Source organism: Hylobates moloch, unplaced genomic scaffold (assembly GCF_009828535.3).
Source record: "Hylobates moloch isolate HMO894 unplaced genomic scaffold, HMol_V3 SCAFFOLD_18, whole genome shotgun sequence".
Taxonomy (NCBI): Eukaryota; Metazoa; Chordata; class Mammalia; order Primates; family Hylobatidae; genus Hylobates; species Hylobates moloch.
In genome coordinates this window covers 43,071,575-43,099,354 of record NW_026652293.1, presented here as the reverse complement: position 1 = coordinate 43,099,354, position 27,780 = coordinate 43,071,575, and the positions used below count along the sequence as shown (strand labels likewise).

General features: G+C 40.1%; 1 protein-coding gene across 3 annotated transcripts in view; it reads right to left on the bottom strand.

The window, feature by feature from the left end:
• Nucleotides 1-24,157: 24,157 nt before the first annotated feature.
• Nucleotides 24,158-27,780, bottom strand: part of OMA1 (OMA1 zinc metallopeptidase) — a 270,295-nt gene continuing 266,672 nt past the window's right edge. For 2 of the 3 annotated variants that reach the window (XM_058430725.1, XM_058430724.1), the window contains exon 9: nucleotides 24,158-24,591. In XM_058430725.1, coding sequence (XP_058286708.1) covers nucleotides 24,199-24,591 — 393 coding nt within the window. In that variant the 3' untranslated portion in view covers nucleotides 24,158-24,198. The remainder of the gene's footprint in view (nucleotides 24,592-27,780) is intronic. The other variant, XM_058430726.1, reaches the window with a different exon arrangement.

Below are 27,780 nucleotides of genomic sequence, written 5' to 3'. Positions count from 1 at the left end.
TCCAATAAAATATAGACAGAAGTAATGTGTAGCATTTCCAGGTAGAAGCTTTGGGAGTTAGTATATGCTTTACCATTTGCTCTTCCCTCTCTGTCATGACAATCTCAATGTTCCTAAGTAGCTTCCTTGTCACTCTGAGTCCAAGAGTGAAAACAAAGGTAACATTGAGTAGAGTCAGCAGCCTAACCTATGATGAACATGTAGCATGAGCAAGAAATAAACCTTTGTTGTTTCAAGCCACCTAGATTTCTGGAATGCTTGTTATTGAATAATAATGTAACCTCTTCTTACTGATATACTAACTTGTAAAATTACTGCAAGAATTACATGCAAAAATATGTAATATGGCATAGAGAACAAGATAATATGGAAAACAGAGGCCAATTAATAAATAATGATTCCTTTTACTTTTAGGGAGCTGTAAAAAGTCCTGCTGTGTGGATAAGAAATATTTGGAGTTGTTTGTAGCATGCAGAAATTGTTTTAATAGTAATTGATGATAGTCGACATTTATTGAACCATTACTACAAGCCAGATTCTGGATATAGAAAAATTCCTTGCTCTTGCTAGCTTATTTCCCTGTCATTTATTTTTCCTTTCCCTGAATCACTTCCAGTAATCCTTTTCAACCAACTAGATAATGTCCTGTTCATCTCAGGGCAAAAAGGAGCTCTGAAATCATGTAGCTCAATGTCTGTCCAATGTCAGAGCTTCCTTCACAATCTCCCTGGTATGTAGATATCCAAATTTTGCTAAATCAATCTCTATGTCATGTTGCTTGCTACCTCACGAGGCAGTTGCTAGACCATAAGTTCTGAAATGTTAGGGCCCATATTTGTTGTGTTCACTTTGGAATTTCCTGTGGCCAGCATAGTACCTGGCAACACAGTGGAATGTCAATAAGTATATCTTAAAAGAATGAGTGACCATACAAACCATCATTTATTTAGCTCTAATTTTTATTTTCCTTGTCTGTAAAATGGTAGTAACAATACTAACCTCAGAAGACTTGGTAATGCATGTACCTGATATATTGTAGAAGCTCTATTAGTGTTATTTTCTATCCCTTATCTCATTTCTTCTTCTGAAACAAAGCACAACATAAATGAATGTTGGAATACAAATTGAGCCATTCACTGGTCTTCCAACTAATATTTCATAGCCAAATTTCTGGGTAATTCCTGGAACAAAAGCATGATATGTATAGTGTGCACTTATAATCATGTACTTGCAGATTTTGGAAGGCAGTATGGTTCAACGATGAGAAACTCAAGCTCCAGAGTCTGACAAAATTGGATAAAAATGTACTCCTTGTGGATTGCTTGACCTTACAAGTTTCCTATACTTACCAGTAGCCATCAAACCTTCTTATCTTTAAATGAGGATACCTCATAGGGTTGTTGCAAGGTCCAAAGAAAATAAAATGACATAAAGTGCTCAGCACAGAGTCTGCAACATAGCAAACATTTATTAAATATGTGATATTGGTGTTATTCATGTAGGATGTTAAGAGACTTTAGAGACCATCTATTCTTAGAGACCCCCAATAGATTCACAAGAGCTAGATAATTAGATCCTGCCTGTAATGTGTTGGCTTTCACTACCTCTCACTTCCATAAATAGATATAGCCATCTTTGATGATTCTGATGTATTAGTTAGGGTAATAGTGGCCGCTGTAACGAAGAAATCTAAAGTGTATATGGCTTACATATATTCATATAAGTTATTTCTCATTCAAGTTCAGACTTGGTTTTCCCAATTGATTGGTGGCTTTCCTCCAAGTGATGATTTAGGGGCATAGGTTATTTGTGTCTTCAAAACATGACTTCCAAGGACATCAAGCTTGCCTACATCAAACTATTAGGAAAGAAATGAGGAAGTGGTGAAGCCATGTCTGTTTTTTAATTTTCATGCCATTGAAGTGACACACATCTCTTCCGTTCACACTTCTTTGGGTGAGAACTAATCACATGGCACCATCTAAATGTAGGGGGTGCTGGGAAATATAATAGCTATTTGGCTTGGCAGCTATTTCCCAGTGGCCACTCTATTCTAATTCTATTAAAGGAGAAGCATGAATTTTGTTGATCAGTTAGCTGTATCTCTCATAACTGATAAGCCTATTGTCATCCATATTTTCTTTGCTATGATTTGCATGGTCCTAGAAGAAAGGTTTTAATTTAAACATAAGCATCCCTAAAGCAGTATATTACCATGTGGCATAACTCATAACAATTTCAAATGAATATCACAATGGAGGCAAGAAGTAGAGTGTAGAATGTGTTGAGAAAGGGAAGGAGGAAGCGATAGAAGAAACAAGAGAAAGTTAGAATTGAGTAGAGCTAGGAGAGGGCACTTTACACACAAGATGTATAATCTTGAAAAGAATCCTTTAGGAAGAATGTACTTCCCATTCAATAAACAAGGAAACTGGGGCTCAGAGAGGTGGCATGGCTTGCCCAAGGTCACACAAGGTGAAACTGCAGACCACGGATTCAATCCCAGATTGGTCTAAAGGCAAATCAAACATTCTCTTTCTCCCTCATTTCTCTCTCTCAAGGCAAACTTAAGAGGAGTCTCTTAGTGTAACTCTTTCAGTCTTCCTTACTGGCCTGCTCTGTTCTCCAGTTGGCCAAACTTTGACCAGTTCCTTCTTCTAGAAGGAGTAAGCTTGCAATTGGTTTTAATTCCCACTTCCATTGACATTGCACTGTAGTCTCATCCATAAGTAGAATTACAAGGATAATCTAATGCTCACCCACTTTTATTAACTCCTCTAATCAAACCAGCAATTTTTTTTTCATATTACGTGAAGGGATATTAATAAATTCTGTTTATGGCAAAATCTGTGAATTTTCTACTTTAAATAACCTAACATTTCCCTACACCTCAGTCAAATCCTATCTATATCTTGACAGCAATATCCATACTACTTTGAATGGGAGAAAAAAGGATAGGATCTGAATTTTTAGGAGCAAAATACGAATTTCCACATTGCATTTGACTTTACCATTTCAACACAGATTGCGATCCTAGTTTTGAAGGATAATAAAAAAAATTACCTTCATTTGCTGTAGGTGATTTCCTCATAAATGACTCATATTTGTCTAGTAAATTTTGCCCACCCCTCCCATCCAGGAAGTACTCATCAGCCACAGAGAGCTAAATACTAAGTTTGACACTGGTGGATGCTCATTTTTGATCACTTCAATTTATAGGAATTTTTCTGTCTCTATAAACACACACACACACACACACACACACACACACACACACACACACCCCACCACCACCACCACCACCACAGAGAAGAGAATCCAGTACAATTCACAGGGAGAATTAATTAGTGCATATCAAATGTGAGCTTGACAGGGCTATGATTTAAATACAAAGATGCCTGAAGAATTATGAGTCAATATTTGAGCTCTATGCTAGTCTGATGCTATTGTATCCACCTGAACAAATACGGCCTAGCATCCTACCTTCTTTGCAACTGTTTGAGTCCCTCCCTACAGGGTGGTAGGTCTGAAGGGGCCTTTTCAGTGGGGGAAGAGGGTAGGGAAGGATTCTACACAGGGCTCAGCAAGCTGGAAGACAGCTGGAAGGAACAAGCTACTCTCCTTCACACTTCTCTCTGCTGCCAGGAAACAGCAGTTCCACGAGTAGAACAGAAGCACCCAGTTAGCTGGGTGTCCACATGGAGACTTTTACCCAGGATCTGACACATTAACTGTGGGACATCTGATAAGTCCCTTTCTCCCTGCTGAGCCTCACTTTTCTCATTCATAAAGTAAAGATAGTATTCCTGCCCCTCATAAAGTTGCAAGCATTTTTAAGCATTTACATGTTTAGGGCAATCATTTATCCCAGGCTCTGATCTAACATTTGCATGCAGTTTCTCACCCAGTCCTCCTAAGAATCCTATGAATCCATGGATACAAAAGGGAACCAAGGAGCAGAGAATTGGAGGATTTTTCCCAAACACACTAGAATAGTAAATGATTATATGAATGATGACAAAAAACAATAATCTAATTAATAAATTGGCAAAGAGCTTGAATAGGTATCCTCCAAAAAAGATATACAAATGTCTTAGATCAATGGAACAGAACAGAGCCCTCAGGAATAATGCTGCATATCTACAACTATCTGATCTTTAACAAACCTGACAAAAACAAGCAATGGGGAAAGGATTCCCTATTTAATAAATGATGCTGGGAAAACTGGCTAGCCATATGGAGAAAGCTGAAACTGGATCCCTTCCTTACACCTTATACAAAAATTAATTCAAGATGGATTAAAGACTTACATGTTAGATCTAAAACCATAAAAACCCTAGAAGAAAACCTAGGCAATACCATTCAGGACATAGGCGTGGGCAAGGACTTCATGTCTAAAACACCAAAAGCAATGGCAACAAAAGCCAAAACTGACAAATGGGATCTAATTAAACTAAAGAGCTTCTGCACAGCAAAAGAAACTACCATCAGAGTGAACAGGGAACCTACAGAATGGGAGAAAATTTTTGCAACCTACTTATCTGACAAAGGGCTAATATCCAGAATCTACAATGAACTCAAACAAATTTACAAGAAAAAAACAACCCCATCAAAAAGTGGGCAAAGGACATGAACAGACACTTCTCAAAAGAAGACATTTATGCAGCCAAAAAACACATGAAAAAATGCTCATCATCACTGGCCATCAGAGAAATGCAAATCAAAACCACAATGAGATACCATCTCACACCAGTTAGAATGGAGATCATTAAAAAGTCAGGAAACAACAGGTGCTGGAGAGGATGTGGAGAAATAGGAACACTTTTACACTGTTGGTGGGACTGTAAACTAGTTCAACCATTGTGGAAGTCAGTGTGGTGATTCCTCAGGGATCTAGAACTAGAAATACCATTTGACCCAGCCATCCCATTACTGGGTATACACCCAAAGGACTATAAATCATGCTGCTGTAAAGACACATGCACACATATGTTTATTGCAGCACTATTCACAATAGCAAAGAGTTGGAACCAACCCAAATGTCCAACAACGATAGACTGGATTAAGAAAATGTGGCACATATACACCATGGAATACTATGCAGCCATAAAAAATGATGAGTTCATGTCCTTTGTAGGGACATGGATGAAACTGGAAAACATCATTCTCAGTAAACTATCGCAAGGACAAAAAACCAAACACTGCATGTTCTCACTCATAGGTGGGAACTGAACAATGAGAACTCATGGACACAGGGAGGGGAACATCACACTCCGGGGACTGTTGTGGGGTGGGGGGAGGGGGGAGGGACAGCATTAGGAGATATACCTAATGCTAAATGACGAGTTAATGGGTGCAGCAAACCAACATGGCACATGGATACATATGTAACAAACCTGCACATTGTGCACATGTACCCTAAAACCTAAAGTATAATAATAAAATTTTAAAAAAAGAAGATATACAAATGTCTAACAAGCTGTAGTCCGTACTCTTACTGTAATCCATCTTGGTCATTCTCTTTTGGCTTTAGATGGAAGATGTTCAGTTTAAAATAATTCAGGTAGGCTGGGCACGGTGGCTCATGCCTCTAATCCCAGCACTTTGGGAGGCCGAAGCAGGTGGATCACCTGAGGTCAGGAGTTCGAGAACAGTCTGACCAATATGGTGAAACTCTGTCTCTACTAAAAATACAAAAGTTGGCCGGGCATCGTGGCATACACCTGTAGTCCCAGCTACTGGGGAGGGTAAGACAGGAGAATTGCTTGAAACCGGGAGGTGGAGGTTGCAGTGAGCTGAGATCACACCACTGCACTCCAGCCTGGGTGATAGAGCTAGACTCCATCTCAAAAAAATAAATGAAATAAAATAAAAAATAATATAAGTAGAAAAAAATTTATTTGCTCTGACAACTAAAATCTTGGAGTATCCAGCATTTGTTCTGGCTGGAGACAGAGATGCTCAAAAAGTGTCATCAGGGTTCTTTCTTTCTCGGCTCTTCTACTCTTTGCAGGTTCATCACATTCTCCCCTACTTCCATTGGGTCAGCACAAACAGCCGCAGGCGCCTGCAGTTTATGTTATTCTTATAGTTCACGACCAATGGAAGACAGCATCTTTCAAAAAAGTTCCTTTGAAAAAGTTCCAAGAAGGCTTTACTTGGCCTGCCTTGGGCCTAGCATATCTCCTACTGTGATGGAGGAGTCAGAACTAGGACTGAAAAGGGGTGGTGTGAGGTCATCCTTTACTAAATCTCCTGGAATGGGGAAGGATGGTTCCCCAGAGAAACGAATGCTGAGCGAACATCAGTATATGTCAATCTCATAAGGATTAGATAAGTATATAACAAGAACCTTATACACAATACCTTCTATTTTTTAACCCAACGATGAAATCATTCCTAAAACCCTCTTGGAAGAGTTCTTGCTTCCATGCATTAATATCTATTTAGATCATTGGATTTGGAATCTCATCTGTTCTAAGAAACCTTGCATCCCCTTCTCTACCTGTATATCCCCCCAAAACTCCCTATTGCAGTCCTTGTCATTCCTGGCTGGTATGAGAGTTGTTTATGGCCATATCTGTCTATCCAATTACTCACACTTAACTAGATTCTGAGCCAGGCAGGGACTCAATCTCATTGTCGCAGAGTAGAGTTGCATGCTTGGGCTTTGCAATCAGAGATCTAGATTTGAATTCTAATTCTGCCATTCATGAGCTATATGATCTACTGCAGTTACTTATTCACTCTAAACTTAAGTTTTCTCACCTATAAAATTGGTGATAATATATATCTTTAATTTAAAAAATTATTGTTTTATAGCCATATTTTAAATCATAAGGGATTTAAAGCAGCTTATAAAATGTACACAATAAAGTAAAAAAATACATATGAGAGCCAGAGAAAGCATAAATTACAGTAGACATATTTAAGACCTGAGTGAAGGTAAGAATACAAATATATAGACCTTCATAATTGTTAAATTCTTTTTTTTTTCTTTTTTTTTTGAGATGGAGTCTCGCTCTGTCGCCCAGGCTGGAGTGTAGTGGCGCAATCTCGGCTCACTGCAAGCTCCACCTCCCGGTTTCACGCCATTCTCCTGACTCAGCCTCTCCGAGTAGCTGGGACTACAGGTGCCCGCCACCACGCCTGGCTAATTTTTTGTATTTTTTAGTAGAGACAGGGTTTCACCGTGGTCTCGATCTCCTGACCTCGTGATCCGCCCGCCTCGGCCTCCCAAAGTGCTGGGATTACAAGTGTGAGCCACCGCGCCCGGCCTCATAATTGTTAAATTATAGGTCATATGTAATTATTAAAAACTGAGCTACATCTTTCCAAAAAACAATTAGAAAAAGGAAACTTGGGCAGTTAAGTGATTTCTCTTCTATGTGTGGCAGAAACATGAAGAAGGAACATTTCAAGTCCTCATAAAAGTAGAGCTTTTCCTGGCATTTGTTTCTAAATACTAATCCAAGAGGACATTAGGGGTGAATGAGATCTGAAATAATATATATAAAGCCCCTGGTTGCTGGTTCAAAAGAGTTGTTTCCAAAACACACAAATAAGTGGAAAGAATTTCCATGTTCATGGATTGGAAGACTTAATATTGTTAAGATGTTAACTTAACTCTACTGCCCAGAGCAACCTACAGATTTAATTCGTATCAAAATCACCATGATAATTTTTGGAAAAAGTAGAAAAATCCATCCTAAAATTTTTACGGAATCTTAAAAGTCCCCAAATAGCCAAAACAATCTTAAATAGGAACAAAGTTGGAGGTTTCATACTTCTTGATTTCAGTATGTATTACAAAGCTACAGGAATCAAAACAGTGCAGCACTGCCTGAGAGACAGATATATACACCAACTGAATAGAATTAAAAGCCCAGAAATAAACCTTCGCATATATACTCAAATGATTTTTAACAAAGGTGCCAAGAACACTTAATAAGGAGAGGACAATCTTTTCCACAAATGATGCTGGGAAAATTGGATGTCCACATATAAAAAAATAAATTTAGACCTTTATGTGATACTCTATGTAAAAATTAACATAAAATGAATCAAAGATGTAAATATAAGATCTAAAACTATAAAACTTTTAAAAGAAAACATAGGAGAAGAGCTTCGTGACATTAATTTGGCAATGATTTCTTGGATATTACACCAAAAGAAGAAACAATAAAGGTAAAAACAGGTAAACTGGACTACATCAAAATTAAAACTTCTTTGCACAAAAGGACACAATTAAAAGAGTGAAAAGGCAAACTTTTGGGAGAAAGTATTCATAAATCATATATCTGATACAGAGTTTAATATTCAGAATATATAAAGAACTCCTGCAACTCAACAACAAAAAAACAAATAATCTAATTAATAAATTGGCAAAAACTTGAATAGTTATTTCTCCAAAGAATATATACAAATGGCTAATAAAAATATGCAAAGATACCCCAAATCACTAATCACTGGGAAAATGCAAATCAAAACCACAGTGAGATAGCACCTTATACTCATTTTAATGGCTATTATTAAAAACAAAAAATAAAACGAATTTAAAAAGAAAGAAAATAACAGAGTGAAGAAGATGAAAGCCTATGTACTCTTTGTGGGAACATAAAATGGTTCAGCTGCTACAGAAATAGTATGGTGGTTCCTCAAAAGTTAAAAATAGAATTACCATTTGATCCGGCAATTTCACTTCTGGATATATATCCAAAAGAATTGAAAGCATAGTCTCAAAGAGATATTTGTATATCAATGTTCATAGTAGCATTATGCACAATAGCTCAAAGGTGGAAGCAGCCCAAATCTCTAACAACAGATAACAAAATGTGTTGTATATACACCAGTGGAACACTGTTCAGTCTTAAGAGAAATTCTGACACATGCTACAACATGGATGAACCTTGAGGACTTTATGCTAAGTGAAATAAACCAGTTACAAAAAGACAAATACTATATAATTCCACTTATATGTGATACCTAACGTCGTCAGATTCATAGAGACAGAAAATAGAATGGTAGTTGCCAAGGGCTGTGGGGAAGGAGTGGAGAGTTGTTTACTTAATACAGAGTTTCAGTTTTGCAAGATGAAAAAGTTCTGGAATTGAGTGCATGACAATGTGAATATACTTAACACTACTGAACTGTACACTTAAATATGTTAAAATTATAAATTTTATGTTATGTGTATTTTATCATCATTTAAATTTTAAATTTTTTTTTAAAGAAAAAAAGCAATGTGGCCTCTTTTTCTCTCTGTTCCTAGAAGAGTGCTTTTCACAAAAGAAGGATGGATAAAATCTGGTTGGGAAGTTCTGGGAAATCTACGCAAAGAAGACACTTTAAATGCATTACAAAGAACTAGTAGACACCTTCAAAACAGAGAACAAGCAGTGTGTGTAAAGCATATGGGGGAGTAGTACACACCTAAGGGCCTGGAAGAAAAGGTGTGTGCTGAGTAGAGACAGGGATGGCTGATGAGGTTGGAGAGAGGCAAGGTTTGCCTACCCCATTAAGGAGCCTGGACTTTTACCTGGAGCGGTCTAGAGTCCTCTTACTCACAAAATGGATTAGAGTACCAAAACCGTCAAGTCCCAATGACTTGAGAACTGGCTATCTAGTGCATAAATTATCTAAGTCTTATCATTCTTTCTGTGCTGCTTTCTTTTTTTCATTTCACTAATTACGCACATCATAAATGTCATAGAAATAAAGAATGGTAGAGATCATGTAGATCATGAGATCATGACTTGATGAAGGGGAGCGTTATGTAGAGTTAGCTTGGGGTGTGAACCTTCTTTTTTAAGGGTCCCCTTTTGTGCCCTGTCCAGTTTGCAGAGACCCTGTACATTTAGGAAGCATTTTCTAACTGCTGATTGAATAAAAGAGAGAGTGATACAGAGACTTTTTCTTTCTTTCTTTCTTTTTTTTTTTTGAGACAGAGTCTCACTCTGTCACCCAGGCTGGAGTGCAGTGGTACGATCTCAGCTCACTGCAACCTCCGCCTCCTGGGTTCAAGCGATTCTCCTGCCTCAGCCCCCTAAGTAGCTGGGATTACAGGCATGTGCCACCACACTCAGCTAATTTTTGTATTTTTAATCGAGACAGGGTTTCACCATGTTGGCCACGCTGGTCTCAAACTCCTGACCTTAGGTGATCCGCCCACCTCAGCCCCACCTAGATTGTAATCTGCTTCACACCAGGGGCTTTTTCACAGTGGCTCAGTGCATCTCATTGGTTCACATTTCTGTGCATTTGCGTATGCTCTTTTCCCAGTTTTCATCCTTTGTCTGCTGAACTCCTATTCATATTTGAAAGCTGATATGGATTGGCTCTATGTCCCCACCCAAATCTCATCTTGAATTGTAATCCCCATAATCCCCACATGTCGAGGGTGGGGACTGGTGGGAGGTGATTGGATCATGGGGGCAGTTTCCCCCATGCTGTTCTCATGATAGTGAGCTGTAATGGTTTTATAAGTGTTTGACAGTTTCTCCTACACACGCATACTGTCTCTCGCCTCTGCCATGTAAGATGTGCCTGCTTCACCTTCCGCCATGATTGTAAGTCTCCTGAGGCCTCCCCAGCCGTGTGGAACTGTGGGTCAATTAAACCTCTTTCTTTTATAAATTACCCAGTCTCAGATGTTTCTTTTATAGCAATGTGAGAACAGACTAATACAAAGGCCCAGCTCAAATGTTCCCTGCCATATGAAGCTTTCCTTGATTTTATGGGCTGTCACTCTTAGTTCTTTGTGCCCACAGCATTCTCTTATTATCTCTATCATAGCATTTACTGCACCATTTTGAAATGTATTAATTTACTTGTCTGCATCTCTTACTAGGCAGGGCTAGAAGAGTGTGACCCTTTATTTGGGATACACAATCAGGCAGTGCACTAGTTAAGGTAAAGCAAACTGCTCTAACAAATAAAATCGGAAATGATCCACCATATGATTTTCAACAAGATTTTCCTGATCAGCAGCAGTGGGGGCCTGTGCTCCATACAGTCATTCAAGGGCAAATCTGATTAAAATTCTGCCATTTTCATGGCATCCAAGATCTCCTTCATCAAGTCAGCAGGTTAGTGAAAAAATAACTAAGAAGGCACACTTTTCCCTAACCACTTCAGGCCAGAAGGGGCACACAAAAGTCTCTGTTCATATCTCACTGGAGAGAACTGAGCATGTGGCCCCTCCTGGAGAAGGAGAAGGATTAGAAACTAAGCCCTGGCCTAGAAGCCACTTCCCAGTGATGATTCTACACTACAGAAAAGGAGCAAAGATCTTTGGAGGACAGCTGGCCATCTCTACCAAGGGTAACAAAAATGGACTCTTTAGACACAAACCTACCCTACTCAGGAGGTAATAGTGAATTTCTACCTGAAGCTTTCTGGTAAGTTCAGCATTTAGACACTGAAAGAGAAAGTTGATTTGGGAAAAATTCTCAGATTCCTGAAAGGCACTTGGCAGAAAAAGTCTACAAACAGTATGAGACAATAAAAGGTAATGCCACTTAATTTGGTCCTGTAATTATAGTTACTTCTTCCCAAAGAGCTGAGAATAAACACTCTAATTACTCTACAGGTTATATAGAGATTAATAAACCTGACTCCTGCAGAACACATAGCTTATAAACACAAGATCAGTACTAGGCCTGGCCTGTTATTAGACTGGTCTCTGTGGGTGGAAGAAGGAAAGGGATTGTAAGGTGAGAACCTAATTTGTGCCATGAATTATAATAAGCATTTTATATAAGTCATTTAAACTAATTCTCACAACCCTGGAGCAGGGTATTATTGCCTTCATTTGCAGATGAAGAAACTGAGTTTCAGAGAGGTGGAAGTACTCTGAAGTAGCAACTCTGAGATTTGAGCCGAGGGCACAAAGCCTATACTCTTTCCACTGTACCCAGTCCCTTCAAGGGAAACCGCAAAGGCCTATAGGACGTCTTTCTTCTCAGAACTCTGCTCCATGGAGGATGGTTAGGTTGTTAATATGCAGCTGCCATGCTTATCTGCCCAAAGGTAGATATTGTCACCGAAGATGTTGTCCCTGAAGTAACCCAGTGGCTGTGGAGAGGAGGCTTTCTGAAGAGATCTAACCTTCAAATGCCTCCTTCTGCCCATCAGTCAGAGCCTCTGCCGTGACTTTGCAGATCGGCTCCATTGAGCTCTCATAGAAACGAGCATTTGGAATTGGACTCTGTCATCCATTTATATTGGCCTCATCAACGGGATGACTCCAAGTGATCAGGCCTAACCATCTGCACACCCTGAGTGGGGGATTCTGGGAAGGAAAGAATTACCTTCAGCCAAGCAGCAGAAAGAAGAGGCTGCCATGGAGTGGGAAGAGAGAGGACATGTCTTCATGTAAGGATATCTGCAGTGTGAGCTCCAGAGAGGAGAAACATCCTCTGTAGAAACCTGACCTCCTCTGAGACAGGAGGCTCCCACCTCCTGTGAGGAGTCATCCATGTCTACCCTTTGTCTTCCATGCTATGCTTCCCTTAGCCACACTGTGCTCTCTTCCTTCCCTGATCTCCTGTCTCTTTCTGGGCATTTAGCAGAAGGGCTGCAGCTGGTGTGGAAACAAGAATAGGGGCAGCCTAGCATGGGGATCATCAGAATGCACTTTGGCAATAAATAGACCTGCTTTCAAATTTTGGTTCAGCCACCCGAGACCTTGGGCATTTTATTCCACTTCTCTTGAGCTTTAGTTTCTTTGTGTGTAAAATGGGGATCGTAGCAATGCTACCTCACAGGATTGTCATAAAGACAAACATGTAAAATGCTGAGCTTGATACCTGACATACTTGGTAATTACTCAATTTCTGGTAGAATCTTTTACAGCCTACAAATAAAAGATGAGAGATTTAGAATTTCTAAATCCTACCTGGCACTTTCCAGCTACATCATGTTGGGCAAGTCATTTAGATTATCTCAGTCTCAGCTTTTCTATCTGTAATAAAGAAGGAGGAGGAAGAGGAGGCCACCTGCCCTTAGATCTTGCAGAATTGATGAGGGTTTCAAATGAAGGAACATTCAAGAAAGCCGTGGGGGCAGGCAGTGGGGGTGGCACCCAAGGAGTGCACTATCTAGTTACAGAAGCAAGACCAAGAAAGATATCTGACAATCTTTAAGGTGATCTTACTTTAGAGACTGTAAGAGCAAAAGAGGCTAAGAGAAGAGTGATCTATAAGGGCTGTAAGGGGAGCTGGGATGGGCCATGTCTTTGTACATGGATGGAGGTTGGCAGAGAGGAGAGGAGCAGTCCATTAATGGTGAAATGGGCACAGTTTGTGTGTTTGGGGAGAAAGACAGGTTGGGGAAGATGAGCAAGAAGGAAACTCCTTTGCCTAAATCATTATCAAGCACAAAGGACAGTAATGATGGGACATCATGATGGAAGGGAATTGGAGAGAGAGCAAAGGATAGACATTTTATTTCTGACTTTTGATGTGGCCATTGTTATCTTTGCCTCCTCAGCATCTATTACCTTGATTTTCCTGTGGGGAGCCCCCACCCCCACCAAACTCCAGGAATTTGAATTGAGGGCTGACAATTCACCCAAGTGACAAAGCCTGAAACCTGGGATTCTTCCTTGACTACCTTCAGCCTTCTTATCCAGACAGCCCTCAGTTTTGTAGATTCTACCTCCTTAATATCTCCGATCCACCTACATCTCTCCATCTCCACTAGCACCCCCCAAGCCAACTCATCTTCACCTTTCATCTGAATACATATGTCAGCCTCTTACCTAGTATCCTTGCCTCCACTCCCCCTCCCTCCATTCTACTTCCTGCAGCAAGAGTGTTCTTTTTTCTATAGTGCATATGTTCCTCTCCTACTTAATATCTTTTGACGGCTTCACATTATCCAGAGAATAAATTCCAAACTGTTTATGAATGGCAAGTCCTCATTTACCTAGACCCTAGACCCAAGCTGCTTATACACTTCCTTTATGATCTTAGGCAAGATATTTCACTTCTCTGTTTCTCAGTTTCTTCATTTGTGTAATAAAATTAATATTATAATAGTACATACTTTACAAAACTGTTGTGAGGAATAAATGAATGCATGTATCTAAAGCACTTAAAACAATGACTGGGACATTGCAGATGCTTTTAAGTTGTTTCTATCACCATTATCACCACCACTACCAATTACCACTGCCATCATCACCACCCTGTCATCATCATTGTTATTATCATTACCATCATCACATCTTCCTCCTCCTCATCCTCATCTTTGTATCTCATGCTTTTTCCCTCTTACTCTCTGCTACAGCTACACAGAGACTTAATTCCTCCTAATGCCCTAACCATATCTCCCCTCAGAATCTTCATATGTGCTGAACTCTTTTCCAGGGAACTGATCCTAGGATTCCCACATCATGCCTCTTCACTTTTATCTTAAGTGTTTCTTCCCCAGAGAAGCCTTCCCTGACTACCTCAGATGGCGGTATGATGCTGCTACACTGCCTCACAGTATCTCATCCCACTTTTTAACTGGTACTTCCTTATTCAGTATGTCTCTTACTCACTTGACTGGAAACTACTTAAGGGCAAGGACCAAGTATGTCTCAGCCACCACTAGCCACCTGTCCCACTCACTACCCTATCCACACTATCATACAATGTGTTACCATGTTTCACATCATTTCCTTTCCCTACGCCCTCTCATTTTCATAGTGGGAAGCATTCTTCCTGGTGGAAATAAGTTTTCTGCTTATTTATAGCACTCTTTTATTTGAAATTATTTTAAAAACTAACCAGAAGATTGCATTTTAATCCAACTAGCTAAATCATTTGAAATATTTATAAGGGCCATTTTCAGCCTTTGTTCTAAAAAAAAAAAAAAAGAGGGAGTGTGGGGTGGGGAGCAGGCAATAGAAGACACATATGATTTGGAATGAGCAGAGCTGAGGCTCTGAAGGACCATCAAATTTGCCACTCTGCCCACTGGAAAGATGTTTCCCAAAATAAAAGACATGCCATTCACTGACACTTGCATGGTGTTGAAACCATGCATGTTCTGCCTTGTGCCAAAAGAGTTTGGGAGAAGAGGGAGCGACTGCTCCCAGCTCTGTCGGCAGCCGCTTCTGAAGCTACCATAGCAACAAGTATAGACTAAAAGCGATCCTTCCATATTAGGTGTGAACTGACTCCAGACAGGGAAAATAGTTTGCAGAGAAGAAGCCAACTTTGCTGGGAAACCCAGCAAAGGGAGTAATATGCCAGTGACCCATCCCCCCACCCCAATTGCCTTTCACTTCTCCAGCCACCATGTGAGTAATAGTAGACAGAATTTTTTTTAAAAGAACTTTCCTTCAAACATTCAGACATACAGCCTTGCTTGGTAAAACTGCACTGGAGTCCTTCCCCACCCCCCAAGCCCCAGCACTCTCCTCTCTTGTTCTCATTCTCAGCTGCCTCAGTAGCCCATCCATCTGTCAGTGCGCATATGGGTAAAAGAGGCAAGCCAGGAAGCAGAGAGAAGAATAATTTGTATTTCATAAGCATGTTCTCAGCAGAGGAGTAGAAAATACCTTCTGCCAAAACAGAACAGGGTGGCAAGCCTGGAGTAGTATCTGCTCAGCTAGAAATGACCCTTAAAATATAGATGCTACTCTGTCATTTGGGTTTCTGCGGCAGGACCTGTCTCTGTCCCCATAGCTTTCTACCCTGACCATGCTACCCCTTTCATCCACTCACCCATTCCCACCCAGAGACAAGACTTTCGGTGGCACATTGAGGCCCAGTTCCTGCCTTTGTCCTTGTCCAGGCTCTAATCTTTAGCCCTGAATCAGTTCAGATCAGAACTCTGACAGATAAGTGACTGTGCAAACTTGCGCGAGTCACTTTTTCTCTGAGCATCAGTTTCCTCGGCTGTAAAACATGGCTAATAACATTGCCAAACTTGTAGGTAAATTGTGAGGATTAAATGAGATAATTCCTGTAAAACTCTTAGAACAGTGTCTGGCTCATAACAAATGATCAGTAAGTGTTATTTTTTCCTCCCACAAGCTTCATCTTTCAGCTCATTTTGGAGCTGCCCACATTGTCTAGTCTTGACAGATTTTGTCCTCGAAGGCAAAGACCATGTTGTTTTATTTGTCTTTGTCATATTGATTTGTCTACAGTCCTAGTTACCTAATACACAGTGCCTGGCTCAGTGTAGGTGTTTAATACATGTTTGTTGTGAAAAGGCACAAATTGATGGATGGGAGAATGAATGGGTGGGTAGATGCATAAATAATAGAGGGGAAAACCCACCCTTTTCTTGCCACATAGAATCAGGGAGAATCTGGGTCTCTGGCGAGCCATCCAACAGAGATCAGTTTTCCAGGTGGGTTGACAGACTTGCCTAGTCTTGAGGTCTTTTCTGACCAGAGGCTGTTACATGGAGTTGGCTGGATGTTTCCTTCTCCATCCATATGGCAACTTGGGAATTTGGCTAAAATTCTGGTATTTTGTTTTGTTTCTCTTTCTTAGCTTGACACTGGGGCTTCTTTCCTTTCTCTCCTTGAGTGCCAGCACAGATGCCAGCTGGCCCATGGGCTCTGTTAACCCTTTCCAGCCTGCCCTTGAATGGCTCTGCCAATACTCTGTATCACTTGGCTTTGACATGAACCCACATGGCTTCTTGCCTCATAATGTTTACACTGCTACCCTGCCTCTCTCTCTCAGTTCCCCCAACCTGGCTTCTCCAGTCACACAGAGCCACATGAGAAGAGAGCTGGTATTAAGCACAGATCTGGAAGGAAGGCAATGCATAAAGCTGTCAGCCTTACCTTGTGCCCATGGCACAGTTACCTGGCCCAGGCCTCTGACCACAGAGCTTATGTTCATTTTGCTAAAGTAAAAGTCTTCTCGAAGTCATTTCAGTGACACGGAGCGTTATTCCTATCCCTCTTTCTGTCTCATCTCCACAGCCTATCTTAGATTCTTTGCCTCTTTATTATCTCTAATTTTACAAAGGGATAAACTGAGGCTCAGAAATAATATGAGATCTATATAATCATGAAGTCTCATCATTGGAAAGGAAACAGCCCTCCAGATGATGGAATCCTGGCCATACACACATGAATAAAAGCAGCAGAGCTTGTTCTAGAGGGTACACCTTCTGACTGCTTGAGGTCTAGCCTAACTCCAGAGCATCTTCTGCTTACACTGCAGTAGCATTTACTACATATGTTGAAATCATCTGTTCATATATCTGCTTCCCATTCTCCGACTGAGACTTTCTTTATGACAGTGTTCCAGATATTTTTGCTGCATAACAAACCATGTGAAACATACAGGTTTACATGATTATCTCAATAGATGCAGAAAAAGGCCTTCCATAAAATTCAACATCCCTTCATGTTAAAAAATCTCAATAAGCTAGATATTGAAGGAACATATCTCAAAATAGTAAGAGCCATTTATGACAAACCCACAGCCAATGTCATGCTGAATGGGCAAAAGCTGGAAGCATTCCCCTTGAAAACCAGCACAAGAGAGGATGCCTTCTCTCACTACTCCTAGTCAACATAGTATTGGAAGTTCTGGCCAGAGCAATTGGGCAAGAGAAAGAAATAAAAGGTATTCAAATCGGAAGTCAAACTGTCTCTGCAGATAACATGATCTTATATCTAGAAATATCCCTGTATTTAACATGATCTTATATCTAGGAAAAAACCCATTGTCTCAGCCCTAAAGCTTCTTAAGCTGATAGGCAACTTCAGGATACGAAATCAATGTGCAAAAATCACAAGCATTTCTGTATACCAACAACAGGCAAGCAGAGAGCCACATCATGAATGAACTCCCATTCACATTTGCCACAAAAAGAATAAAATACCTAGGAATACAGCTAACAAGGGAAGTGAAGAACATCTTCAAGGAGAACTACAAACCACTGCTCAAGGAAATCAGACAGGACATAAACAAATGGAAAAACATTCCATGCTCATGGATAGGAAGAATCAATGTCATGAAAATGGCCATATTGCCCAAAGTAATTTATAGATTCAATGCTATTCTTATTACACTATCATTGACATTCTTCACAGAATTAGAAAAACCTATTTTAAAATTAATATGGAACCAAAAAAGAGCCCACATAGCCAAGACAATTCTAAGTAAAAAGAGCAAAGCTGGAGGCACCACACTACCTGACTTCAAACTATACTACAAGGCCACAGTAACCAAAACAGCATGGTACTGATATAAAAACAGACACATAGACCAATGGAACAGAATAGAGAACTCAAAAATAGGACCAAACATCTACAACCATATGATCTTCGACAAACCTGACAAAAACAAGCATTGGGGAAAGGATTTTCTATGTAATAAATGGTGCTGGGAAAACTGGCTAGCTATGTGCAGAAAATTGAAACTGAACTCCTGCCTTACACCTTACACAAAAATTAACTTGAGATGGATTAAATACTTCAGTGTAAAACCCAAAACTATAAAAACCCTAGAAGAAAATTTAGGCAATACCATTCAGGACATAGACATGGGCAAAGATTTCATGATGAAAACACCAAAAGCAATTGCAACAAAAGCAAAAATTGACAAATGGGATGTAATTAAACTAAAGAACTTCTGCACAGCAAAAGAAACTATCATCAGAGTGAACAGACAACCTACCAAATGGAAGGAAATGTTTGCAGTCTATCCATCTGACAAAGGTCTAATATCCAGAAGCTATTATACAATGACTTTAAATAAATTTACAAGAAAAAAACAACCACATTGAAAAGTGGACAAAGGACATGAACAGACACTTCTCAAAAGAAGACATTTATGCAGCCCACAAACATATTTTTAAAAAGGTCAACATCACTGACTATTAGAGAAATGCAAATCCAAACTACAATGAGATACTATCTCACGCCAGTCAAAATGGCAATTATTAAAAAGTTAAGAAACAACTGATGCTGGCAAGGCTGTGAAGAAATAGGAACACTTCTACAATGTTGGTGGGAATGTAAATTGGTTCAACCATTGTGGAAGACAGTGTGGTGATTCCTCGAAGACATAGAACCAGAAATACCATTTGACCCAGCAATCCCATTACTGGGTATATACCCAAAGGAATATAAATCATTTTATTATAAAGATAGATGCACATGTATGTTCACTGCAGCACTAATCACAATAGCAAAGACATGGAATCAACACAAATGCCCATCAATGATAGACTGGATAAAGAAAATGTGGTACATATACACCGTGGAATACTATGCATCCATAAAAAGGAATGAGATCATGTCCTTTGCAGGGACATAGATGGAGCTGGAAGCCATTATCTTTAGCAAACTAATGCAGAAACAGAAAACAAAATACCACATGTTCTCACTTGTAAGTGGGAGCCAAACAATGTAAATACATAGACACAGGGAGGGAAAACACACTGGGGCCTGTTAGGGCTGGAGGGAGGGAGAGCATCAGGAAAAATAGCTAATGCATGTTGGGCTTAATACCTAGGTGATGAGTTGATAGGTGCAGCAAATAACCATGGCACACATTTACCTATGTTACATAGGTAACATACATAGGCAATCCTGCACATGGACCCTGGAACTTAAAATTTAAAAAAAAAAAATACATGTTTAGAACAACTTTTTGATTATATCTCACAGTTCTATGCGTTAACTGGGCTCAGCTGGGTGGTCCTTTAGTTGGGTGTCTCATGTGGTTATAGTCAGTGGCTGGAGCCAGAGTCACCTGAAGACCACCTTGGGCTGGATGCCGGAGATGGCTTGCTCTCATGGTTCGCAGTTGATACTGGCTGCTGCTCGGGGAGGGTCATCAACTAGGCATATTCATGGGATAGGGCTTTGCTCAGCAACTGGGTTTTAAGAGCAACTGCCTCAAGGGGCCTAATCAGGAGATGCAAGGCTTTGTATGACCTATCCTCAAAAGTCCCACTGTTTCACTTGTCATATTCTATTGGTCAAGCAAGTCACTAAAGTCAGCTGAGATTCAAAAGGAGTAGCAAAGTCCAGGTGTGGTGGCTCACGCCTGTAATCCCAACACTTTGGGAGGCTGAGGCAGGCAGATCATTTGAGGTCAGGAGTTCAAGACCAGCCTGACCACTGGTGAAACCTGGTTTCACCTGACCACTGTGAAACCATTGTGAAACCTTGTCTCTATTAAAAATACAAAAATTTGCTGGGTGTGGTAATGCCTGCCTGTAGTCCCAGCTACTCAGGAGACTGAAGTGGGAGAATCCCTTGAATCTGGGAGGCAGAGGCTACAGTGAGCTGAGACTGCACCACTGCACTCCAGCCTGGGTGACTCAGCAAGACTGTCTCAAAAGAAAAAAAAAAAGAAAGAAAAAAGAAAAAAAAGAGCAGCAAAGAGTTTGCTTCCATGTTTAACATGCAACTTAAATATAGTCTTTTAATCATCTCTGAGGTCTCAACACCTCAAATAGTATACACAAAGAATAAATATTTGTTCATTCACATTCAAACTGACAAATTATGTGGGATGGAGATTATGTCTGGAACAACTTTAATGGCCTCCACTTACTCTCTTGAAATCTCTTGCTGTTTTTTACTCCAAATGACGTAAATGTGTTTTCCAAAAATATCTCTTCCTGCTTATCTGAAGTTTCTGTCTGGATCTCTTTATAAATCAGGAATACATCAGCACAATGGTGTAATGAAATGGAAAATTTTCCAGTATGGCTGGAAAAGGTACCTGGTAGCAATCTCAGCCTTCTGAACTTCTATCCCTTAGCCTCTATTAAAGTCTACAATTTAATAACAATGGCTTCCCTGAAGAGGGAAGAATCAGCTCTCAAAATACTCCCGTGCAGATAAAGGTCTACTTCTTGAGCATTCTCCCAGCCATACGTACACAGTCATGTGATGTCAGCATGAAAGCATATAGTTCTACTGTTACTGTGAAAAGTTTGTCTTTTAGTATAGTGCCTGGTACATAGTAAGTGAAAATAAATACTGCTATTATTTTAAGTTAATAAGCCCCTCCTTTAACCTCTCTTCTCCTTACATTTATGCTTCCCATTTAAAAGACTCATTGCAGTTACATTCTAGTGAAACAAATTAACTTGGAAACTTGAGACAGAGTAATCTTTGAGGCTTCTTTATTTGGCTTGCTTAGCCTTTTATTGCTAATGGGGAAATCTTTATGTGTGCTGGTCATATTTCTCTGCTCCTTCAATAATACACAGGCTTATGTAGCCTTAGTTCAGCACCAAATAACTTCATGCAAGAATACCCTGAACTGGCTCTGTCAGTCCCAGTCTGACACCACCCCGTAACTAATGTTAGTTTCCCTATCCATCCCCGACTTACACATAATAATGTCATAGTCTCTCTAGAGCTTTCTTTCTGTAGGCTGTCTCTAGGTTTTCTTCTCCTATCATGCATTTGCATTGAACAAACATTTCTGTAGCTTTTGCCATCCACTTTTTTACCCCTTTTTCTTTCCAACTACCAGTTTCTACCTTTCCAAGGTATTACCTTTTTTCTGTGCCTTGATTTGTAGAGAATTTTACACTTGTCACTGTACCTTTGCATCAATCTAGTGTATCTTCTTAGCATCTTTAATAAAGATAATATGATGGCTGTAACTATTCCCATTTTAAAGATGATTGACAAAAGGCTAAGAGAGGTGAAGTGACTTCCTCAAGATCATTTACATAGAACATTATCAGACCAGGAATGGAACCTCAATGTTTTGGTTTAGATTCCAGTCATTTTTCCCCCCATTAAACTAAGTGATTTTTAGTGATGTCACTAAGAGTTCAATAACACATGACCTTAAAGTTTGAGGGAAACCATTAAAGTTTGGACTTTCATGGACTTGATATTAAAAGTGAATACTTAGCCCCACTGAATTATAAAAATGTACTTAAACTTCTAGATCATTTTGAAAGGCAATTAATTTTCCTAAAATAAGAGAAGCTCTTCTTCCCAGTGAATATTAAATAGGAGTCTTGTGATGATTTAGAATTTGCTACGGATTCTTACATGCTGGAATCATGACGACTTTGTAGTTAATTCATGGAGGAAGATACCCTCTCCCCTCTGGATCTTATTCATGGCTTGTGTGAATTATCTGATTTGGAGAGAATCTATGCTAACAGCAATGACAAATCACGTTGATATAAATCCATCCTACCCAAAAGATGGCCCACAGAAAACCAAATAATACCTACAAGTATTTGGCATTAGCAAATAAAGATATTCTCACTTGCATCCAGCACAAAAGCTTTCCAACAAGCTGGAGACAGTACAATATGGAAAGAGAGCCCTGGACTTGGAATAAGAAAGAAACTCATATGTTTTAAGCTCCTATCATGTTCAGTTAAAAACCACAAATATTGAGCACTGACTTGGCGACATGTATTGTGCTAGAGATAATGGCATAGGACCCTTCTTTCAAAGAGCCTGCAGTTCAGTAAGTCAGAGACACCAAGATATTCATGATCATGTACTGGGTGTCTTGATAGAGAGGAATGTAAAGTTAATGGCATAGAGTGGCATAAGAGCACCTGGAAGGACACCTAATCCACATTGAGGGGATCAGGGAAGAGCAGACTAGGCTTTCTAAAGATGTCAGTTGACCTGAATTGTGAGCAAGGTGTGGGTATTGGAATGTCAGAGAAGGATTTGTAAGGGCATCATAGACAGAATGAACAGTATGAGCAAGTCATAAAGCAGCATGATATGGGAAGAGGGTACTGTAAATTTTTTCATACTACTAAAGCACAACATGTCAGGCAGGAAGCAGCAGAAGGCACGGGTAGAGAAGTAGACATGAGGCATGCAGTGCACTAAGGACTTTACACACATTATCTAATCTATATGTCACAGTAGTTGTAAAAAAAAATTGGTATTTCTCCATTTCACAGATGAGTAAAACAAAGGCCAAGGAGATAAATCATTTCCTTAGCTCGTCTCTGAAGCTCTGAATGTGTCTCCAGAAACGCTGTATTCTGATCTCACAAGAAATGTACATCATCCCTAGGGAGATCATTGTTCATTTCTGGGTCTCTAGTCCGTTTTTGTTGAAATAAAGTGGACTGGACAGGATGCTTTCTCAAGCCACTGCCTGCTGCTGCAAGTTAGGATCCTCCAGGCTCTCCTGGCTGCTACTGCAGAGTTAGAACCACGTGCTTGTTTTCAGTACCATGGAGAGGTGCCGCATTGCTGAGAGCTGCAGACCCGAGGGTCAGCCAATGTAGAGAAAACCAGGAGATCCACAAATCTTCCTTTAAACAAGACACCACCAAAGACAGAAGGGCATAAAGGAGAGGGAATATCATGAGAGAAGAGAGAAATAGAAATTGTCCATCACCGGCGCTCTCTTGAACAGAAGCTGAGTGATATGCTGAGTGAGACGAAGTGAACTAAATAAAAGGAATAAATTGTAGCAGCAACATGTCCTCGACATCATAATACAGATGCTGTAATCATACAAGGCTAATAGTCTGAGTCACTCCACAGCCATCAAAAACAAAGTATTGATGGGACAAGCCTTGCGGCTGCTCACAAAAACCAATAAATTAAACTTGCTGACCATGGCCTGGAGACAGGGGGAGGCACAATAAAATTATGTAACTGGGGGTTTATTTCCTGAATAACACAGCCTTCTCTTCTCTTTCTCTTTCTCATCTTCAAGACAGGTGTTCCATGGCCTCATGTTTCTTTCTTCCACAATCAAAACTTCCTCTCCAGGAAGGCTCCACTACTTGATTTATACTAAAGTGTAAGTGGCTGCTAAAACTTAATGAGTTGTCTCTCACAGGAAAGTCAGAAGTTCAGGGGTTAATTCACTATAAATTAAGCTCAATGAGAACAGAGAAATTTTCTTTCTTGTTCACAGGACCTACAATGGTGTCTAACACAAAATATGTGATCAATAACAATAGCAGCAATAATATTTACTAACACTTACTGAATGTTTACTATGTGGCAAGTGCTTCTTTGTGTCCTTTTAATTCTCATAGGAGCAGAATGAGGTAAACAGTATCATTGTCCCAGTTTTCATTGTGGGAACCTGGGCGGGGGGCGGGGGGGACATAGAGACGTTAACTTCCTAAGGTCACATGGCTAGAAAAATGTAAGACTCGAAGCCACAAAAATCTAAATCCAAAACCCATGTTCTTAACTGTGATGGTTAATCGTATGTATCAACTTGACTGTACCACAGAGTACCCAGCTTAAAAATTATTTCTGTGTGTGTCTCTGACGATGTTTCTGGATGAGATTATCATCTGGATTGATGAACCCAGTAAAACAGATTGCCCTCTCCAATACAGGTGAGCGTCATTCAATCCATTGAGGCCTTGAATAGAACAAAAGGTGGAGGAAGGAGGAATTTTTCCCTTTTTTCCTGACTCAGTGCTTGATTGGGGAAATTTTGTCTCATTTTTTACTACCTTCACACTGGGGTTTATACCATCCGCTCCTCTGATCCTTAGGCCTTCAGACTCAGGCTGAATTATATCCCCGGCTTTCCTGGGTCTCCAGCTTGCAGATGGCAGATCATGGGATTTCTCAGCTTCCATAATCGTGTGTTCTGGAGAAACCTCGTCATTGACCATTGTACTATACTGATGAGAGGAAAAGATGGAGAGATGCACAGAGAAAATCAGAGACAGTTATGCACACACCATATCAAGAAATAAAGTATCATCAAAACTGTTAAAATATTATTGGAGCCTATGCTGTCATACTATGAGGATTAAGGATGAAAAATAATAATTCTTCAATTCCATTCAACACATAGGCACTAGGCTGATCACTGATACTACAGAAATAAAAACAGAACCCGTCTTCAATGAGTTCATATCTAGTGAGGAGCAGGGACAAGTAAAAGACCAGATGGTCTGGTGTGTATTTAGATAGAAGTGAGTGTGTTAGTGCTGGTGCTATGGAAATTCAGAGAGCAGGTGCATTCTCAGGGTTAAGGGTTGGAGTGTTGCAGATAATATGTGCTCTCTGCATAGACCCCAGAAACCCCATGGCTGAGAAGTTGATTGGGTACTCAGACCAAAAGGTGGAGAAAGTCCCCAGAGATATATGCAAAGATTGGTGGACCATGTTGAAATATTGGAGATCCTGTAGTCTAATATAACACATTCTGCAATCTTTAGGCTTAACAAGTATTCTGAGCATTTAATAGGAGTCAGTCTCTGTGCTTGGCACTTGGAATGTAAAAATGAGCAAGTCGATGTTTTCCTGCCTTCACTGAGATCACATTCTAAAATTCTACGCTTGTGAATGGTGAAGTGGAGACCCACATGGGACCCAACTGAGGTGAAATTGAGGTAGAGTTTCCTTCCAAAGATTGCACAGTGAGGCAATGATAAAGCACAAACTCAGAGCCAAGGCTTGAGTCTGCTGCCACCTTACAAGAAATGCTCATTGAAAAAATGAGTGAGTAGTGAACAAGGATGTATGGTAAAAGCTCTTTGGTAGCCAAAAGAAAAAAGTCACCTAGTTAGGTAGTTAGATGGAAGTCATGACTTGAGTCTAGCTCAACTATGCAGATATCTTCATGACATCCGCCAGCAGCCAGAGTAGCCTAGAAGGCCTAAGTCCAAAACCTTCTTCATCTTTGACATCAGCTCTCTCTCACTGCAGCTTCTCAGTAGTCCCCTGTATTCTCATGTATTCTGCATTTTGTTTCCATTTGTTTATTGTTTCTGCAAATGCTCAGCAGAGCCAAAAAATATCAAAATCAAAAATATACCTTCCTAGAGCAGCCTCAGAAAGCCCCAGGAGAGATGGCAGCAGTCATAAGAAGAGAAAATAACCCAGTAGAGTGTAAATAAAGCCTGCACAGCAACAGAGAGGCTGAATTGCATCATCTTTTTCCTGCTTACCACTGGAAACCACAGGAGAATCTGGCACGTGCAGGGTAACCTTTAGACGACCCAGCTACCAGCTGCACAGGCCAGCTCTCCAGCATGGAAGAGAGCACCCAGAGCCTGTGTCTGGTGCCCAAGAGGGTTGTTTGGAGACAACAAATTCAACAAATTGGCCAATAGGCAGAAGCCATAAGCCCCTTCCTTTTGTTGAACTGTCTCATTTTCTTCCAAAGTGGTCAGTCTTAGAAAGACCCAAGACAAAACATCTCAGAAATGTCCCAATGTGAAGTAATAAATGGATATTTTGGTGAAATCTGCTTAGCACTCTTTAGAGCAGGACTGGCTCCTCAGTGAGATATTCTGAGAGTCCTCCTGCGCTCACAGTTATTTGGACTCTGACAGCACATTTTGATGACAGCAGAACCCATCCTGTTGGTCTCTGGCCCTTTGTAACTGGTGGTTTATTTCCTGTTTCGTTCAGCTTTCTCTTCTATTTCTCACTCATGGCTGGGTCCTTTAGTGTTTTCTATCTTGCCAGACACTACAATCTAGTTAAACCTAGTAGACTCAAGCAATTGACACTTCCTAATCTACCCAATTCCACCAACAGATAAACAATATCACTGCTCATCAGACAGGACTTGAATTTCATCAGACAGGACCTGACCATTTTTGACTATGAAAAAAATCTCCCAAATGCCTGAGGGAATTTGAATTTTTGGAAAAAATTACTTATTTATATAAATCCTATAGAAATTAATTCTTAAAATCTCCATTCATAGCAGCTTCAGTAGCAAGTTGCTGAAGGGAAATTTTAATTCAACTCCTACATGCTTCTGTTCCATTCAACTCAATTTAATTTGAGCTAAGAAATATTCATAGAAAATTAATAAAAAAATTTTTTTAAAAGGAATAAAGAAACATTTGTTGAGCACCTACTATTTGCCAGATACTATGCACGGTCTTAAAGATATAGAAATAAAGGAGACACAGCTCTGTCTTTGAGGAGCTTACCATCTAGTCTTTGCTAGATGTCACAGAAACATGTCACGGAAAACATAAATCCAATTTCATGGTAAATATATCATAATCATGATATAGACTGCAATGGGAGCTTAGAAAAAAGAGGTTAATTACAGCCAGCACAGAGTGGGGAAGCGTTCTCTAAAGTGCAATATGAGCTGTGATGAACGGGACTTGGTAGCTACACATAGGGAGAAGCACATCTAGGTAGAGGATGCAAAAATGCCAAAGCTAGCATGCGGGATGTACACTCTTCCAAGGAGCAAAATGGCATGCTTGGTCCAGAACGTGTGTGTGTGTGTGTGTGTGTGTGTGTGTGTGTGTGTGTTTGCAAGTGTGAGTGCATATGTGTGGTGAATGGTGATGAGAAAGATTTAAGGCTGATAAGAGAGGATTCACATTCACTTTTGGCTTTCTTAGTCATTAGCAAAGCACTTTATGGGGATTCCTGTATGCTCAGAGATTGTGGTCTTTGGAAAGCCTTTCCTGACCACATGTTGGTGGCTTAGGTGCCTCCTCCGAAGAACTACAGTCTCCAAGATTTGGTATTGCGATTTTCTGTTGCTCCTGGTCTCCTCCTCCAAAATGCGAGCCACTTGAGGGCAATGACTACTTTATTCACAGAACTCCCATGCCAGCAAAGTTCCTGCCACATAGTAGGTACTTGGAAGAAATTTGCTGAATTAATGAGTTATATTTGCCCTTTGTGCCTCTGTCATAATTTCTCACATAAGTGAAAATTCTGAATCTTGAGAGAGAAAATAATTGATTTCAGTCACAAGGCCAGCCATAGCAAAATTTATTTCTAGATGTCCTCGTTCCACGGGAGTGGAGGGGCAGGGGAAAGCATTTTGTAACCCTCTCTGTCAATTCTAGATCTAGAGAGCCCACAATAGCTTTTGGAGT